The sequence below is a fragment of the Urocampus carinirostris genome, chromosome 20 (genome assembly GCF_059441175.1).
Source record: "Urocampus carinirostris isolate Australia breed hairy pipefish chromosome 20, RoL_Ucar_1.0, whole genome shotgun sequence".
Classification (NCBI taxonomy): Eukaryota; Metazoa; Chordata; class Actinopteri; order Syngnathiformes; family Syngnathidae; genus Urocampus; species Urocampus carinirostris.
Genome location: NC_142368.1, coordinates 17,436,574 through 17,456,538, shown reverse-complemented (window position 1 = coordinate 17,456,538; position 19,965 = coordinate 17,436,574). Strand labels below are relative to the sequence as shown.

Genomic DNA, 19,965 nt, shown 5'->3' with positions numbered 1-19,965 from the left:
CTAATCTGTTTTTTTTTTTTCTATCACAAAAGCTGCCTAATGTGTTCAGCCACCTAAAGTCGTTCCATCACTTTAAGCTAAATACATAAGAAACTATACACTTTTAGGAATAGTGACATTTTTTTCTTCTTCAATCTCAATCACAAAATGTGTTGCAGCAGAAAACTGCAATTTGTTGGGACTGAGGTGGGCGACCTTTTGTTCCTAGGGGGGGGGGTCTTAGGTAGCTTTGAATATTTTGCCACAATTGGGGGTTCCCATATTCGGAAATTTGGGGATACTTCCCTAGCAAATGCGTGTTGGTTTTTTTGTGTATTCATTGATGTGAAATCAACAGCTACTGGCAGCACAACAAATATTTATAAATATATATATATAAAAAAATAAAAAAGTGGGGCATTATGTAGCACCTGGTGTTATCTTATACAGTAGACCCCCCGCCCCCAGATACGACATGAATCTTATGGCAATTAGATAATGTACCCCAGGTCGAATATTCAAAACATCTATACATATTAAACATCAGTAACGCGATAGTTATAGTAAGTACTACTTGCATGTTACATACGTGTACATGATTAAAAAAATATACGATTAAATTAATTCTTTACACATATCTACCTTTTGGTTTGACCTGAAGTGAGCTGGTATAGTGGGGTTAGTGGGTGGATGCAAAAGGGGAAGGAAGTGCCGCTTAAAATGAAAACGGATTTTGCAACTTGCGAGAATTGTCATGCCCCTAGAATAATTTGATGTTTCAATTTCGTATTATTCTTAATCGTCTTTACAGTCATTGATCGGTCTAGGCTACATCCCTTAGCAAGGGTAACAATGCGGGTGCTTTTGATAAGTTTTTAGAATTTTTAATATTGGAAACTTGCGAGTTCATTTTTTTGACTATGACCGATAGTGCCAATGTCAGTCATATTTCTATTCTTTGATTTCCACACTTTCTGCGGCAGATCTTTTGTAACCTAGGAAAAGGCCCATTTGGGGGCCTTTAAAACAAGTTGAACTTTCTTTCTCAAGCTGTCCTTGTAAGTTCAAAATGCATTGTTGTCCTCTCTCCATAACTTTACACTTAAAAGCCTTCAAGTTTTTGGACCCATGGCTCGACAAATTTAAGTTTGTAACCCTAGATTCTGAACCGAATAAAGAACTCGAGCATTGTGGGAAGGAGTTCAGTCAAGCCGATAGCATGTCAGCATCCTCATGAAGCTGTGACGCAAACGGGCTTTTCGCGGACGTATGAAGCAAACAACTCAGACGTGCACACAAACACTGCAGAGTTTGAATTTTTGAGCATGCGAAATAATTATATGGTGGGGGAAATGGCCGAAAAAGTCATATTCCTCATGGTTATGTGAAAATATTATAAGATGGGGACCCTATAACCCGGGGGTCTACTGTACTAAGCAACTGGGCTGTAGGCCAAAATCGACCCACTACCAATTCTAGATTTTCCTAAAGTTTGGGCAAAATAACTATGTCTATGAATGACCAAATCATTTTCAAGCTTTGGGTTTAACACTAGAAGTACCACTGCTGAGCCGTTTGGCTCTCTTACATAGAATGCTCAAAGGACAGCCAACTGACTGGATTTGTTTCACCATTGATCTGCAAATAAGGAAAACTCTAAACAACACAACTCTAAGGATCCTTCGCATGCTAATGTGAAGAAAATAATGTTGGGGGTTTTGTGTTTTTTTTTAATGTAATTTTCATATTACTGTACTATTAAATTGTAGTATTTTCATATATTATTGGTAGAATATATGTAGTACCTTTGTAGTATTTTTGTTGTATTTCTGTCATAATATTCACGTTGCAGAATTTATATAATACAGTTACTCTAGTCATGCTTTTGTAGTATTTCTGTAAGTGTTTTTTCCTATTAGTATCTTTGTAGTTAATATGTTTACTCTTACTGTAGTTGATTTTTGCAGAATTTGTTTCATAGTATTACAATACGACAACTACTACAGTATTTCTTTCTTATTGAAATGAAGACAAAATATATCTGGTCCCTTTTTTGAAGGACTAGATTGGATGTTTAGTTTTGTACCACATTCCATTTAAACAACCCCACCTCTCCGAATTTAAAGTACAATTCTGTAGCTAGTTTTAAATAACACAGCCTTTTGGCTGTCCGCTGGTCATTCTGGAGGGGGTAAGAGAAATACTGGGACTTCTGGTGTTATACAGCATGATTAGTGGTGCGGCTAGGGTTTTAATTTGGAATCCAATAAATACTGAAATATGTTTGGACCCAGCCAGCAATACCTGACTGGAAGGTGTACTAATCATTAGTAGTTGGCGTAGGTCATTGGAGAGCTTAAGAGCACGTCTTGTCGCCACAAGCGCAGGGTAAAGAACATAAAAAGGTGCTTACCAAAACTGTCTTTTAAAGGTTCGGAGTATTGCGAGAGTGAAATTTGAAGAGGTTGAGGTGCTGCTGAAAAGCTTCGTTTCCAGCCCTCCACCCCGATATAAAAAAACAATCATGGCGGTAGTTGTGAAGAGGTTTGCAGATAAGTTCAACAGTCTCCGGGGTCAAGAAAAGAGAGTGCGCAGGCATCAGGTAGAAAGGCCGAAGAACATTTGAATCAGGGGGTGGGCACGCTGGTCTTGGAGGGTCGCATATCCCGCATGTTTTTGGAGGTGTGTTTTTTTTCTAGGTCAGAAGAGTCAAACTCGTTTGAGCTCAGGGCCACATGGGGGAAAAAACTCACGGAGGCTAGAATAATAGATTTGAGGGAGTGAGAGAGATAGGAGAGGGAAAAAGAACGAAAGAAAAAGTCGGTGATAATTAGACAAAGAAGAAGAGAGACAAAAAGGGAGGGAGAGAATGAGGCATGGAGGGAAAAAGAGGAAAAGAAATACAGAGAAAGCAAGAACAAAGAGTGGGAAAAAAAAGAAGTGAGAGAGTTATAAGGAAAAAAAGTAATATGGCTCCAGTTTGCTTATCTCAAGCTGCCACTAATTTTTCTCTTGTGCTTCGCTTGGTCTCGTCTCACGATCCAGATTAAAACCCCCTGGCGGGCCTGATCTGCCCCACGGGCCACATGCTTGACACTTGTGTTCTAGGTGATGTCAAACACCAGCATCGTTAACAAGCTCCAAAATCATGTAGGACACGCGGCCCTCCAGAACCAGAGCGCCCACCTCCGATTTCGAGGGCGCCCTTCCCGTGACGGTGGCGACTCCCGACTTTTCACCTGCTTTTGGGCGCGCCGACCACTTTCTAGATGTCCTCCACGCGCAGTTTCTTGCGGTTGGGAGGATCCTCGGGTTCCGATTCGGAACTGGAGTCGGAGCCGCCGTCGAAGGCCGACACGGCGCTGCCTTTGGGGTTGGTGTACAGGCCGCTGTCGGGCGAGGAATAGTTGGTTTGCGGCTGGGAAGAGCCCTTCACTTTCTCCAGGGCGCGCACTTGGCAAGACGGCAGAGGTTCATGTTAAGGCGGCGTGGACGCCGGCGACTAGAAGAGCATTTACCTTGTTGTTCCAGCAGCGCGTTCTGCCTTTTCAAGTCGTCGATGTCCTGCTGGTGCGTGTGATTTTTTCGTCTCATGTACTGAATGTATTCTGTGGCTTTGTCTAGGATTTGAGCTCGGGACGCCTGTTTGGTAGACTGCTGTTAAAAGACGCATACAAAAGAAAAGTGACGTCAATACTTTTAACGCCTAATCTCCGAGTAGCAATGCGCTTCACTCGTGCCTCACTGCTCCAAGGACTTTCACCTCACAGGTTGGTCAAACAAGGTAGCATCTTCACAACCATGAACGATAATAAATGTCCATAATGAATGAATGAAAACTTTATTCGAACATTGAAATAAAACAAAAACAATAACTCAACAACAAAATAATAGTATGTAATATGTTCGAAAAGGGGCGGCGCGGTGATTACCGCGCGTGCGGCACAGTTCTGAGGTCATGGGTTCAAATCCAGCTTCCAACCTTCCTGTGCGGAGTTTGCATGTTCTCCCAGTGCTTGCGGGGGTTTCCTCCCACATTCCAAAAAACATGCATTTCAGGTTAATTGGTCGGTCAAAATTGTCCCTAGGTATGAATGAACGAGCAAATTGTCTGTCCCTGTGTGCCCTGCGACTGGCTGGCAACCAGTTCAGGGTGTCCCCTGCCCACTAACCGGAGTTGGCTAGGATGGGCTCCAGCACCCCCGCGACCCTACTGAGGATAAGCGTGCAGATAATGGATGGATGTTCGAAAAGTGGTAGTCAGAAGCAAATGCTTATATTCCCTACCCTTTCATTTTCCCTATTAAACACACCAATTATATAACAATTGTAATAATATTAACAATAACAGTTATGATATAACAATAGCAACAATAGCACAAAGGTAACCATAGTTCTAGACGCACTATTCCCAATTTCTCGTATCACTCATACCAGATTTTCTTCATCTCTGTATTACGCCAGGAATGTTTTTTTTTTTGTATTTAAATTTGAACACGTGAATAGTTGGACATTGTTTGATCTTGTCTTGTAAATTGCTCCAAAGTTTGACTCTACACACAGACACACACATACTTTTCCTGGTGGTTCTCACCTTTGGGATTATGAATTCACTACAGCCCCTTAAGTTATAATTTCCTTTTTTTTGAATGAATAATTTATGGATGTTTTTGTTGACCTTAAATAGCAGTTGTGCAGTGAAAAATTTTACTAAATCATCTAATTTTAATAATTTGGACCGCAGGAATAAAATATTAGTATGATCTCGATATCCTACCCTGTAGATGGTTCTAATTGCACGTTTTTGGAAGATAAAAAGGGGCTGTAGTGAACTTTTGTAATTATTGCCCCAGACTTTAAATCCTTCAAATACCAGACAATACAGGACAATTTTTTTTCAGAATTCTCAAAGGAATAAATCAAGCACGGATCAAAAGAATGTTTTTTCCTAGACTTTTATGCCTAGATAAAATCGCTGTCTTGTTGCTATTTTGAGATGTTCCTATTTTTGATCTAACAATAGGCTGGTACAAACTGACATTATACTGGCAGAATGACAGAAATTAAGAATGTCAATCGAAATACAGCTTAAACAAAGCAGGGAGAATATCAGTAGGGAAAAATTACATGACCTCACACTCTGTGCTTGAAACAGCACCACCGTAACTATATTTAGTTATACTATGTAGGTACATATGAATACACCCATCCTTGCATGGTATTATTTAACATTGTATTGCTGACTGATTGTCGGTTTTAAGAATGAAGGAAAACACACGAAATTGAAATTCATGATCTGCTTTTAAAAAGTGGAGTAAAGCAACATGTAACGACAATTGAGTTACAAATTTGTATTGACGAGTTAGTGTACTGGTTACTCCCAAAACTGTGCAAAACACCTGACTAACGCCACAACGGCAGCTTCTCAACAGGCCGCTTGCTGCATTTTTTTGTGTCAAAACAGGAAGAGAGCAGAGACATTTTCCTATTGCGACTTCCTGACACCCGCCCAAAGCAGGCAGACGTGAGCTTTTCAATCCTCTCCCCCTAACTCTCTCACGCATACGCTCTCAAAAGTCCATCCCATCGAGTGCTTCGTCAATTGAATAGGGCTGCAACGATCAGTTGACATTGTCGACAAAAATCTACACATGTAGGGCAAAAAAAAAAAAAAAAACAGCACTAAAATGACTTCCACATTCTTTGTTTCAAATAACTCAGAACTTTGGAGTGGATTGAACGACTACATCCCCTTTTGGACAGATCCTGGGCGTAACAATTAACCATGTACCATAATGAAATCTGATAACATGAAGTTGTGAATGTAATTACAACATCCACGGATATAAATTGATAAAATAATGTTCTCACCGTACGCAATTCTTTGGATTGTAAGGACAGAACGTTACGCAAATTTCTCACTCCTTCGGCTTTTTAACAAATTTAGCAATTTTAAACACCGTCACCCGATACTGAGAGTATCAGAGACCACGCGCATAGAGGCTCTGCACTGCGGCCTTGAATTGAGCACATGGGCCATACGTTGCGACCATCCAGAGCACGAGACCAAATCTCTCCACAACGACAAGTAAGATGACGGCTTCAGAATTACTCCATGTTTGCTGGTTCTTCAATGAGTTTTTTCTGTACAAGGGAATCTCCCCAAATCGACTAGCATTACAACAGGAAACTGTTTTTGAGCTAATAACTCCCAGACTTTCAGCAGTCAAAAACTCCCATAGTCTCCAGCACCCCTTCCCTCCCCTTTTTATCATTGATTCTCTATGTTAATAAATTGTGTGTCCAATTTCAAACTGCCTGGTTCACTGATTCCATTTTCTTGGGATGACTAATTCATATCAGAACTCGAAGTAATAACGTAATTTAATTTTGTTATCAGTGTAGAAATTTCCAACAACCCTTAGAGTAATTGAAAGATTTATGGTGGAGCACAAGCAACACCGAGAGGCAAATTCGTTTACTGATTGCAGTAAAGAATAATTCATTTAAATCCTAACGATTTTCAAAATTAAAGCTAGAAAATCCCTACACACATTACCTGGCACAGATTTTAGCCATGGCGAAAATCGTTCGGCAGACAGTCGCTTCTCATTAAATTAACACTTCCCCACTGTCCAAAGTAAACATCTCTGTCCCAGGTTGCTATGTGTATTGTGTGTAATACCCAAGACATGCGTCCGCGCTGAGGGGCCTGACTGATACCACATCACCGTTTCGACACTTCTTTTATTGTGGATACGTGATGTTGCCGGGGCAGCACGGTGGGGCAGTGGTTAGCACCTGTGAGGCACAGTTCTAAGGTCTTGGGAACCTCCTGTGTGGGTTCAAATCCAGCTACGGGACTTACTGTGCGGAGTTTGTATGTTCTCCCCGTGCTTGCGTGGGTTTCCTCCGGGCACTCCGGTTTCCTCCCACATTCCAAAGACATGCATTTCAGGTGGATTAGCCGGTCCAAATTGTACCTAGGTGTGAATGAGCGAGCGAGTTGTCTGTCCCTGTGTGCCCTGCGATTGGCTGGCAACCAGTTCAGGGTGTCCCCTGCCCACTGCCCGATGATTGCTGTGATGGGCTCCAGCACCCCAGCGACCCTACTAATGAGATGAGATGTGATGTTGCCACGTTAAAAGAAAACATGATAAATGTTACTAAATCTTATGTGTGCACATTTTAAAATGGGATTTAAGACATTTTAATGCCAATTCAGTCCTTATTGTAAGAATAATGCTTTCAATGCCTTTTAAGACTGTTTAAGGATCCACAGGAACCTTGCCATTACATGAATATACTAATCTCTACTGAGAGTCGCACATGCGCAATCGTGTCTGGAGCGGCAACGTGAACATCTAGATGTGTCAACATCTAGTACGGATACCGACACTACTAAGTTTGGGAGCGTTTAATCCTGGATAAGGCACATAAAAACACAACTTGCCAAATTTGCAAAGCAGACCTTGCGTGTCATGACAGGACCTCGATGATGCACCAACATTTAAAAAGCACGTCTGGCTTGAGATGGAAACGGACCCTGACTCGCCTCTGTAAAACTCAAGTAACGTTCAATATGATATTTATGGCTTCATGATAAGTTTTTACTGACCGAGCGCTACGCCAAACTGGTTTTGCATCGTGCAAAAATCCACACTATGCTCAACAAAAGATGTACTTTTCCATTGGGCCCATTTTTCAGCAGCTGGCGACTACTAGACTATTAAAACAGTCTTTAGTGGTAGCCCTAGAGTCAAGTGACATTAGGCAAGGGAATAAAAAAAAAAAAAGCCTTTCTTCCATTAGTGTGGTGTGCGCCAATCCCATTACCAACCTTTTCTCCCTGTAAGGCAGGCACTGAATCGCGCAGGCTGTGAAAGCTGTCTTTGATGTGGTCCCTTCGCTTGCGCTCCAGAGCATTGTGGTGTGCCCGTTTGTCCGCCTGCAATGGCCGATATCAAATCTTGTGTAAGTATCTGATTCTGCAACACATTCAACATGTCCAAGGTCTATATTCCGCGGCGGTAACAAAATTATGAAAAGATCCGCACTGACACCCTGCTGCAGAAGTACCTTTAGTTGGGTTTTTTTCTATACAGACGCTTCTCTAGTTATGAATGGGGTTCCGGATGATCGTTCGTAAGTTGCTCTAGTGCTACATTTTCTATGTTTAAGGTTTATCTAAGTATGTTTAAGGCTTGTATAAGTAACCTGTATTGTTTTGTACTAAAAAATAAACATTTCATAACATAATATACTCTATAAAGATAAAGTTGAGTTTGACTTACATTTGGAAGATGCTCTTCAAGAGGTCCTCCTCCATGGCAAAAAGTTGCATGAAAAAAAGCGTTCTGACCATTTTCTCAACCACATCAAAGCTTTCTTATTCCACTTTCATTTCAAAAGAAACGGCTCGTCTCTTCTTTACACTTTACACCAACCGTATTGAATGGATGCACCAGATATTAAACAATAAAAACGTCAAAATTCTAGCAATATAGACCACGTAGTAGGTTTACACACGAACCAGGAAGTAGAATCCAGATTTCTTTTTTGGGGTGGATGCTGGGTGAGCTCTCACAGGGCCACACGCTGGTAGAGCACACAATACAAAATCTAACTTACAGCAATGTCCGGATGTCCTCAAAAAAAATTCCGTATATACCGTTTTACGCGAGTCAAATGGTCATAAGTAGGGTAGCGTCTGTATATTTCATTCTGTGGCGAAGTTATATGGTTGTAGTACCACTTTGACCTGACAGGGGGCACCCTAAGACCTTTTTTATAAGTATCCAAATAAGTATTTTTTTTTTTAAATGCTTTTCATAGAACATTGCATCATTCCAAAACAAAATTGACATAAAACCTTTAAAGGGACAGAAAATTTGCTGCAGAAAAAAACAGAAAATAATTAAAAATAATGATGACACGTTTAACTCAACACTTGGATAATGTGGTAGGAAAAGAGTACATTGGACATTTGCAGGTGTATATTATTCATTTTTATGTTTGTTTATTGTTAAGTTATTTGACAAACACATGATTTTTTTAAATTGTTTTATACAACAGAATATTCTGTTGTTTTGTGCACTGAATCCCTAATGCCCCCAATAAGCAGGTCGGCGCCTTGCATGGGTGCTATTGGTGTGTGAGTGTGAATGGGTAAGTGTGAAGCACATTGTAAAGCGCTTTGGGAGGTCTTCATTGACCTGAAAAGCGCTATAGAAATGCAGACTATTTACCATTTATTGTTCTATCCGTCTAGAACGTCAATATTTTAGTAGAGAAGGAAATTCAAATTGCGTTTTTTAAAAATCAGTTTCATCGATGATGAAAATCATGAGTTGCGGCCTTAATGGTAAGTAAATCTTGGAACTGGGTGATCGATTGGCTTAAACGAATGCATAAAATGAGGACATGTAGAATAGGTTAACAGGGGGAAAATTTGACTCATTGTGCATCGTGCAAGGTGTGTGCGCCATGTTGTGTTCCACGCTCAAGACTGCAAGCCCTATAGTAGAACGACCTCAATTCACGGGAGAATTTCCCGCTGCAGCTCTTTCCCTAACAACCCCCCCACTAATGCATGCATGCTTGCACCAGCATCATCTATTCCAGTGTCACTCTCCGCCATATATGCAGCATTACTTGCTGTCAAACAACCCTCTGCTGTGTGTTGGAACGGAATACCCGGCCATGCATTATGATAGTCTATTCACTGTATTTCTTGGTGAATATAACAACCTAGAAACAACGGCACATGGCTGTGCAGCTGTAAAAGCTTTTGGACAAAATATAGTTTGCTCTGCTTTTGTCTAGACCAGGGGTGTCAAACAGGCGGCCCGCTAAGGAATGAAATCCGGCCCGCGAGACGACGCTGAGAGAAGCGCAAGAGAAAAACGAGCTGCAGTCTGAAATTTGTCTACTTGATGTTGCCGAAGCCAAGTGCCTCTCAAAAAGACGCTGTACTTGTATTTATATCTCTCTTCCTCTTTTCTCTCACTCTCTTTCACTTGCTGTCTCTTTTTCTCTTCCTTTACCCTCTTTTGTTCTCTTGTCCTTTTCTCTGTGTCTTTTTACCTTTTGCTCACTTTTCCTTTTCTCTCTCCTTTCTTTCTGTCTTTTTACTTTCTTTTGCTCTCTTTTCCCTTTCCCCTTCTCTCTTTTCTTTATTTTGATTTATCTTTGTATTTCTTTCCCTCTCTCACTATTTCTCTTTTTATCTCGTTTCAAATGTTCTCTCTCTCCTCTCTTATCCCTTTGTCCCACCATTTCTCTTTTTCTTTCCCTCTCTTTTTCTTTCTCTTTAATCTACTAGTCCGGCCCCCAAGAGAATGAATGTTCTATCGTGTGGCCCCCCCGAGTTAAAATGAGTTTGACACCCCTGGTCTAGACTGAGGCTGGGTGTGTGGGGGCCGGGAAGCCTGGGGGCACAGTCTGCGATGCAAATCCTACAGGACTGTCTCAGAAAATTAGAATATTGAGATGAAGTTGTATATCTTCTGTAATTCAATTAAAAAACATTCTGGATTTATTATAAATCAAAAATATCGCAAACCTGATACTATTTTAAGATTGCCAAATATGGCTTACAGGCTGCTAGTATACTTTTTTTTGTTTAGGCACAACACAAAAAAAACAAAAATCCTTATTTACTTTTCTGCACAAACACAGTTGTACAATACACAAACATGTACCTAAATGGAGTAGGCCGAAGCTTTTAAGCGCCTACCCCTATTCCTTTATGTATCTTGCTGGTTGCGGTGGGTGGGAGGTATGTATCTCCCTACACCACTATCAAAGTAGGGGCACTATTTTCTGTGGTGTGTCTTGGGCAAGTACAGCAGAGTGGCACCTATCCCTCTCTAAGGCAACCAATACTTCAAGATCATAAGAAGAAAACAGTCCCAAAAGAGGATTAGAACAAGTCATGCTTATTTGTGACACCCTTAATCACAAGGAGTCTCAAAGGGCAGTAGACTACAGACTTATTAAACCATCCCCTGATCTAAGACCTACATAGTGCGAGGAAAAACTCAAAACCTCTAGCCAAGTCATGTTTGTGACGCCCTTAATCACAAGGAGTCTCAAAGGGCTGCACAGATCACGGACCATTGCAAACTACTGACTATTATTACACCTTCCCCTGATCTAAGAACGACATGAGGGCAAGGGAAAACTCAAAAACCTCAGTCATGTATTTATGTATATCCCTTAATCACAAGGAGTCACAAAGGGCTGTACAGACCACAGATTATTGCAAATTTGGACAATTATTACACCATCCCCTGATCTATTCTATTCTATTCTAAAACCCACATGAGGGCAAGGAAAAACTCAAAAACCTCAACATGAGAAAAATGACAAAACCTTGCACATTGCAAACTACTGACTATTATTACACCTTCCCCTGATCTAAGAACGACATGAGGGCAAGGGAAAACTCAAAAACCTCAGTCATGTATTTATGTATATCCCTTAATCACAAGGAGTCACAAAGGGCTGTACAGACCACAGATTATTGCAAATTTGGACAATTATTACACCATCCCCTGATCTATTCTATTCTATTCTAAAACCCACATGAGGGCAAGGAAAAACTCAAAAACCTCAACATGAGAAAAATGACAAAACCTTGCACATGAGGTTCCACAACGACCAGGCTGAAATAGTTGCAATAACAAACAATACAATTGAAATATAAAATAATTAAAGTACAATACAAAATAAAATAAAAAGGATGACCAGGTTGCAACAGATGTAGCATTAATAACCAATACACAGATATTGTCAACATGAACTATGGGTCATGCATAAGCTATAGAATATAGGTGTGTTTTAGGCATAACAAAGAAATTTAATCTCCAATTTATAATAATATCACTACTCTTATAATAGTTACTTTATTATTTCTAACATAATTTTACCTGGGATAGTGCATGACATAATAATATGAAAACAACAGACTTATTTAATAATAAACCCAGAACGTATAAAATTTGTGTTTTAGGTGGAGCACTCGTCTTGGGATCAAGAGATCGCAGGTTCGAGTCCCGTGTCCTCCGTGTTATATGTCGAAGTGTCCTTGGGCAAGACACTGAATCCCTAACGCCCCCAATAAGCAGGTAGGTGCCTTGCATGGCTGACTCCTTATTGGTGTGTGAGTGTGTGGGTGGATGGGTAAGTGTGAAGCACATTGTAAAGCGCTTTGGGAGGTCTTCATTGACTTGAAAAGCGCTATAGAAATGCAGACCATTTACCATTTTAATCACATTACAGGGTATTCTAATATTCTAAGAGTCTTGTAGATCATTTGCTCTCCATCCAGGAGAAAAATACGATAACATCTCGCTTGATCACGAGACCCGTTGCTTTCGCATTCGATTTTGGTCACAGACACACGATCGATGAGAATAAAATAAAATAAGCACAATTGTTGCAAAATAAACTGTAAATATAACCAGACAACACCCAACACAGAATTACGCACCACATTGTGATATCTCGGCGAGTCTTCCTGCAAAAAAACACACCACAAAAAGTAAAAATGTAGGCATCATTGTGAAGAACTAGAACAGTTTTGAACAAATTACTTGAAAACTCTACACAAAACAGTCAAGCGTCAAAAACAGGAGTTAGCGCTAAAGTCAAGTCTCCATACTGAAGTCTCGAGTCTTATCGGGGTAGCTAATGTTAGCAGAGCGGCTAACTCCGCTAAATGTCAATATGACACGAAAACATGTGGAAAGTTGGTCTCGCTTACGTCACTGTCGACTTCGATGTCATCGTTATCACTCATTCTTCGACGGAACGGTCAAGTTTAGAAGCTTTTCGAAAACAACATGAATTTGTTGTGCACAGCAAGCGGGGATCGTAGGTTCCAAGTCCGACTGCTTGCTAGCTAGCTAGCTACCAGGAGCTAGCATCTGCTCTCTCCTTCCAGTTCTGTTTGGACAGAATCCAGGCGGACCGATTCCACGTGATTCGGAAGCCGCACGCCAGGTCGCGGAACCTATTGAGCATGCGCACACTCTCGGCGGGAGTGCGGGAAGTGTAGTCTTTGCCGGATGATCCTTTATTTTTATTTCAACGATTTCTGCGTAACATTGTCGTAGTTCGGATAATGTGTTGCAGTCTATTATATGAGATTATTAAGACGTAGCTTAGTCACGATCACTAGCAGTTGTTCAGAATTAGTCTTTAGTTTATAAATGGACTGGATTTATGTAGCGCTCTACCAGTCACCGAGGACCTCCAAAACGCGTTAGAATACACTTAACACTTTACCCATTCACACACACACTTATCTGGGACATCAGGGGTTCAGTGTCTTGCCAAAGGACACTTTGATATTTAACTCGGTGGAGCTGGGAATCGAACCTACGACTTCTCGGTCCCAAGACGTCAGCTCTGCAAAACACTTCACACTTTACCCATTCACACACACTCACACACCGATAACAGGGGCTTATCGGGGGCATCAGGGGTTCAGTGTCTTGCCGAAGGACACTTTAATATTTAACTCGGAGGAGCTGGGAATGGAACCTACCACCCCCTGGTCCCAAGACGACAGCTCTGCAATACACTTAACACTTTACCCATTCACACACACTCACACACTGATAACGAGGGCTTATTGGGGGCATCAGTCTCTTGTCCAAGGACATTTTGATATTCAACTCGGAGGAGCTGGGAATCGAACCTGCGACCACTTGGTCCCAAGACGACAGCTCTGCAATACACACTTTACCCATTCACACACACTCACACACCGATAACAGGGGCTTATCGGGGGCATCAGGGGTTCAGTGTCTTGCCCAAGGACATTTTGATATTCAACCCGGAGGAGCTGGGAATCGAACCTGCGACCACTTTGTCCCAAGAGTTCCGCTCTACCTCCTGTGATTTACAATGCACTTGGATTGATACCAAAATCCACAGTATCGCCCTACCCTACAACAAAGGGCAGTTGTCAGCTGTGATAATGCAATCATTCAATGATCTTGACGTTTTCAAACAAAATATATCGGATCGGTATCAATCGATACTACCCTGTATTTACGTGGTTCGATACCAAAATCCCCAGTATCGCCCTACCCTACGACAAAGGCCAGTTGTCAGCTGTGATAATGCAATCATTCAATGATCTTGACGTTTCCAAACAAAAGATATCGGATCGGTATTGATCGATACCTAGTATTTACGTGGATCGATACCAAAATCCCCAGTATCGCCCTACCCTACGACGACAAAGGCCAGTTGTCACCTGTGAGAATGCAATCATTCAATGATCATGACATTTTCCAACAAAAGATATTGGATCGATATTGATCGATACCTAGTATTTACGTGGATCGATACCGAAATCCCCAGTATCGCCCTACCCTACGACGACAAAGGCCAGTTGTCACCTGTGAGAATGCAATCATTCAATGATAATGACATTTCCAAACAAAAGATATCGGATCGGTATTGATCGATACCTAGTATTTACGTGGATCGATACCAAAATCCCCAGTATCGCCCTACCCTACGACGACAAAGGCCAGTTGTCACCTGTAAGAATGCAATCATTCAATGATCATGACATTTTCCAACAAAAGATATTGGATCGATATTGATCGATACCTAGTATTTACGTGGATCGATACCAAAATCCCCAGTATCGCCCTACCCTACGACAAAGGCCAGTTGTCACCTGTGAGAATGCAATCATTCAATGTTCTTGATGTTTCCAGACGAAAGATATCGGATCGGTATCAATCGATACTACCCTGTATTTACGTGGCTCGATACCAAAATCCCCAGTATCGCCCTACCCTACGACAAAGGGCAGTGGTCACCTGTGAGAACACAAGCCATAAAAAGAGCAACACACTAATAAGAGAGAAGTGGTGCTCACTTCACATGCTTTCAAAGGTAAGCACATTTTTGTCAGTCTTAGGAAGGTGTTAGAGCGGTTGTCTCGGGACCAAAGAGGTCACAGGTTCGATTCCCGGATCATCTGAGTTACATATCAAATCATCTTTGGGCAAGACACTGAACCCCTATTTTCCCCGATAAGCAGGTAGGCACCTCTCATGGCCGATTCCGCTATCGGTGTGTGTGAGTGTGTGTGTGTGAATGGGTGAAGTTTTAAGTGAATTGTAGAGCGCTTGTCTTGTGACCAAGATGTCGCAGGTTTGATTCCCAGCTGCTCAGAGTTAAGTATCAAAGCGTCCTTGGGGAAAACACTAAACCCCTGATGCCCCCGATAAGCCCCCGCTATCGGTGTATGTGTGTGTGTGAATGGGTAAAATGTGAAGTGCATTGTAGAGCGCTCGTCTCGTGACCAAAAAGTTGCGGGCTCGATTCCCTGCTCCTCAGAGTTAAGTGTCAAAGCGTCCTTGGGGAAAACACTAAAACCCTGATGCCCCCGATAAGCCCCTCGCTATCGGTGTGTGTGTGAATGGGTAAAATGTGAAGTGCATTGTAGAGCGCTCGTCTCGTGACCAAAAGGTCGTGGGTTCGATTCCCGCCTAATCAGAGTTAAGTGTCAAAGTGTCCTTGGGCAAAACACTGAACCCCTCATGCCCCCGATAAGCCCCCGCTATCGGTGTGTGTGTGTGTGAATGGGTAAAATGTGAAGTGCATTTTAGAGCGCTCGTCTCGTGACCAAAAGTTTGCGGGTTCGATTCCCGCCTAATCAGAGTTAAGTGTCAAAGTGTCCTTGGGCAAAACACTGAACCCCTCATGCCCCCGATAAGCCCCCGCTATCGGTGTGTGTGTGTGAATGGGTAAAATGTGAAGTGCATTTTAGAGCGCTCGTCTCGTGACCAAAAGGTTGCGGGTTCGATTCCCGGCTCCTCAGAGTTAAGTGTCAAAGCGTCCTTGGGGAAAACACTAAAACCCTGATGCCCCCGATAAGCCCCTCGCTATCGGTGTGTGTGTGAATGGGTAAAATGTGAAGTGCATTGTAGAGCGCTCGTCTCGTGACCAAAAAGTCGTGGGTTCGTTTCCCGCCTACTCAGAGTTAAGTGTCAAAGTGTCCTTGGGCAAAACACTGAACCCCTAATTCCCTGGTAAGCAGGTAGACACCTCTCATGGCTGATTCCGCTATCGGTGTGTGAGTGTGTGTCTGAATGGGTAAAGTGCATTGTAAAGCTCTGGAGGTAGAACGGTCGTCTTAGGAGTACTGTAGTATTTTTTTAGGATATTTGTGGTATTTGTGTAGTAGTACTTTTGTGGTATTTCTTTAATAGTATTTTCGTAGTACTTGATTTTGTAGATTTTCCCGGAGTAGGATTTTGGCAATACAGTATAGTATAACTGCAGTAGCATTATTTTTCAGTATTGAATCAAAATGTACACAGTATTAGGTCCCCGTTTATAAGCACCAAATTAGATATCTAGTTTTGTTTTCATTTAGTAGTATTTTTGTTGAATTTCTTTAGTATCAGTTTGTAGTGGACACACAAAGTAACTACAAGGATCTACCAATACTGTAGTATTTTATTTTCGATTATATTTACTAAGCAATCAAAGAACAAATGGTATAAAGAAATTCTCATTTCTGAATGACGACGTATCCAAAATTTTCAAAGTATTTGCAAAGTACCCAACGTATACAATAAATACTAGGCTGAAGGTGGGTAGTAACAAGTAATATTTACTCCGTTTTGCATTCACTTGAGTACGTTTTGGGACATTTCGTACTCGGAGTATTTTCAAACGACTATAGTTTATACTTTGACATGATTAGATTTGTGAAAAGGAAACAGTACTCTTACTCCGGTGGATTAGGCTACATTGAAACCGCCACTTAAATTCCGTCCATGAAAGTACACGCATTTCTTCGAGTCCTTCGCTTTTTTTTTTCTCTCCGTAAAAAAAATATTCAGTAACTAAGGCGTTATAGTACTTGAGTAGTTTTTTTTCACCAAGCACTTTTTTTATTTTACTATACTATCCGAATAATTCTATGTGGACTACTACTCTTTACTCCTACCCTAATAATGTTTTTCTGAAGTATCAGTACATTTTTGGCTACTCTACCGACCTCTGAAGTAAGTTATACCTTAGAAGGCGTACTATGAACTGATGGCAACTGATTACTACGTTGTTGGAAAGTACTGCTAATCAATCCCAGGGCGACCTTTCTTCCTCTTTCATAAAAGCTGATGACCTTGCACTTCTCTGCTGATTGTTTTAGGAATAATGCTTTATTACCAATAGGGGATGGATCCGAATATCGATATTTTTGATACTAAGCGACTACTTGGATCGGATCATATTGGTGATAGTGAATGTAGTAATAACCTCGTAAGACAATACTTAACAAAAATAACAATCCCGGTAAAACAATGCAAAAATGGAATTCATTATAAATTCGATGACTCTGAGTAGGGAGTGAAAGAGACAGAGTGGGAGAAAAGGGGTGGAAAAGAAAGAGAGAGAGAGAGAGAAAGAGCAACAAGGGAAGATAAAAAGAGAGACACAGAGAGTGAAAGAGACGGAGTCTGAGAGTGGGAGAAAAGGGGTGGAAAAGAGAAAGAGAGAAAGAGACAAAGAGCAACAAGGGATGAGCAAAAGAGAGACACAGAGAGTGAAAGAGACAGAGACAGAGTGGGAGAAAAGAGGTGGAAAAGACAGAGAGAGAGAGAAAGAGCAACAAAGGAAGAGAAAAAGACAGACACACAGAGAGAGAGAAAGAGACTGAGACAGAGAGTGGGAGAAAAGGGGTGGAAGAGAGAGAGAGAAAGAGACAAAGAGCAACAAAGGATAAGGAAAAGAGAGACACAGAGAAAGAGACAGAGACTGAGAGAAAAGAGGTGGAAAAGACAGAGAGAGAGAGAGAAAGAGCAACAAAGGAAGAGAAAAAGACAGACACACAGAGAGAGAGAAAGAGACCGATACAGAGAGTGGGAGAAAAGGGGTGGAAAAGAGAGAGCGAGAGAGGAAGAGACAAAGAGCAACAAAGGATGAGGAAAAGAGAGACACAGAGAAAGAGACAGAGACTGAGACAAAGAGTGGGAGAAAAGGGGTGGAAAAGAGAGCGAGAGAGAGAAAGAGACAAAGAGCAACAAAGGATGAGGAAAAGAGAGACACAGAGAAAGAGACTGAGACTGAGACAGAGAGTGGGAGAAGAGGGGTGGAAAAGACAGAGAGAGAAAGAGCAACAAAGGAAGAAAAAAGAGACACAGAGAGAGAGAGAGAAAAAGACGGAGACAGAGAGTGGGAGAAGAGGGGTGGAAAAGACAGAGAGAGAGAGAAAGAGCAACAAAGGAAGAAAAAAGAGACACAGAGAGAGAGAGAAAAAGACGGAGAAAGAGAGTGGGAGAAGAGGGGTGGAAAAGACAGAGAGAGAGAGAAAGAGCAACAAAGGAAGAAAAAAGAGACACAGAGAGAGAGAGAAAAAGACGGAGACAGAGAGTGGGAGAAGAGGGGTGGAAAAGACAGAGAGAGAGAGAAAGAGCAACAAAGGAAGAAAAAAGAGACACAGAGAGAGAGAGAGAGAAAAAGACGGAGACAGAGAGTGGGAGAAGAGGGGTGGAAAAGACAGAGAGAGAGAAAGAGCAACAAAGGAAGAAAAAAGAGACACAGAGAGAGAGAGAAAAAGACGGAGACAGAGAGTGGGAGAAGAGGGGTGGAAAAGACAGAGAGAGAGAGAAAGAGCAACAAAGGAAGAAAAAGAGACACAGAGAGAGAGAGAGAAAAAGACGGAGACAGAGAGTGGGAGAAGAGGGGTGGAAAAGACAGAGAGAGAGAGAAAGAGCAACAAAGGAAGAAAAAAGAGACACAGAGAGAGAGAGAAAAAGACGGAGAAAGAGAGTGGAAGAAGAGGGGTGGAAAAGACAGAGAGAGAGAGAAAGAGCAACAAAGGAAGAAAAAAGAGACACAGAGAGAGAGAGAAAAAGACGGAGACAGAGAGTGGGAGAAGTGGGGTGGAAAAGACAGAGAGAGAGAGAAAGAGCAACAAAGGAAGAGAAAAAGACAGACACAGAGAGTGAAGTAGTCGCTCGGTATCGATAAAATCGACATTTAAAACGATACACCCACCTTTAGTCTCTGTTGTTACCAGTTGGACAATACCTTCAGCGGTGTTATCCGATAGATGTTCTAACGTTCATGTATTTTTTTTAGGTCTCGGCCTTTCGGGGATTCGAACCATGAATCGCATCGCGGGCCAATTGTACGATGCCGATCCGACGCAGAACTCCAGCACGGACCTTTTTAACGCGACGCCTGCAAACAGCAGCGTTGTCCTCTTTAAGCCTTTTTTATCGCCGATAGTGGACAAAACGATAAACGTCCTCATGGTGATCGTCTTGTTCATCACCATGATCTCCTTAGGATGCACAATGGAAGTTTCCAAAATCAAGGTGGCCCCAGATCCCTATTTTTAACAGCGTGTGATCACTGTTAGGATCTGGTTCGCCTCCTTCCACCAGAAACCCCCAACCGGGGTTTGAACTGGACACAGGTATGTCCAATCACTGCACACATGTCCCCTAATTATTGAAGGATATTATACATTTTACTATAAAGGATTTTATACGATTAAATACAAGTTACATTAGAATCGAATAGAAAAGAATATACCTTTATTGTGGGCAGCACGGCGGCGCAGTGGTTAGCACGTGTGCGGCACAGTTCTAAGGTCTCGGGAACCTCCTGTGTGGGTTCAAATCCAGCTCCAGACTTCCTGTGCAGAGTTTGTCTGTTCTCCCCGTGCTTGCGTGGGTTTCCTTCGGGCACTCTAGTTTCCTCCCACATTCCAAAAAAAACATGCATTTCAGGTGAATTGACCGGTCCAAATTGTCCCTAGGTGTGAATGAGCTGTCTGTCCCCGTGTGCCCTGCGATTGGCTGGCAACCAGTTCAAGGTGTCCCCTGCCCACTGCCCGAGATGGGTGGGATGGGCTCCAGCACCCCCGCGACCCTACTGAGGATAAGCGGTGCAGGTAATGAGATGAGATACCTTTATTGTCATTGTTACAAC

At 42.0% G+C, this 19,965-nt stretch overlaps 2 protein-coding genes across 3 annotated transcripts in view; one reads left to right on the top strand and one right to left on the bottom strand.

Annotated features, from left to right (window-relative positions):
- Positions 1–3,244: 3,244 nt before the first annotated feature.
- LOC148346421 (protein max-like) lies at positions 3,245–5,611 on the bottom strand. Its single transcript, XM_088325651.1, has 3 exons — positions 5,540–5,611; positions 3,498–3,636; positions 3,245–3,432 (listed from the first exon to the last, which is right to left on the bottom strand). Exons 1-3 carry the CDS (start codon positions 5,609–5,611, stop codon positions 3,245–3,247), a joined length of 399 nt encoding a protein of 132 aa, XP_088181777.1.
- A 1,569-nt stretch (positions 5,612–7,180) lies between these two features.
- slc10a1 (solute carrier family 10 member 1) overlaps positions 7,181–19,965 on the top strand; it is a 28,228-nt gene continuing 15,443 nt past the window's right edge. Inside the window, exons 1-2 of one of the 2 annotated variants that reach the window (XM_088325741.1) lie at positions 7,181–7,953; positions 19,108–19,346. In XM_088325741.1, the coding sequence (XP_088181867.1) occupies positions 7,875–7,953; positions 19,108–19,346 (318 nt within the window). In that variant the 5' untranslated portion in view covers positions 7,181–7,874. Of the gene's footprint in view, positions 7,954–12,037; positions 12,111–19,107; positions 19,347–19,965 lie in introns of those variants that run through there. The other variant, XM_088325742.1, reaches the window with a different exon arrangement.

Bases quoted from the DNA above. Each gene is read 5' to 3' on its own strand.
- LOC148346421 (XM_088325651.1), bottom strand. From the start codon at position 5,611: ATGTCAACTGATCGTTGCAGCCCTATTCAATTGACGAAGCACTCGATG. The intron at 3,637-5,539 runs GTGAGAGAGTTA...GTCTTTTAACAG, and splicing joins GGACTTTTGAGAGCGTATGC to CAGTCTACCAAACAGGCGTC. The intron at 3,433-3,497 runs GTAAATGCTCTT...CGTCTTGCCAAG, and splicing joins CGCGCTGCTGGAACAACAAG to TGCGCGCCCTGGAGAAAGTG.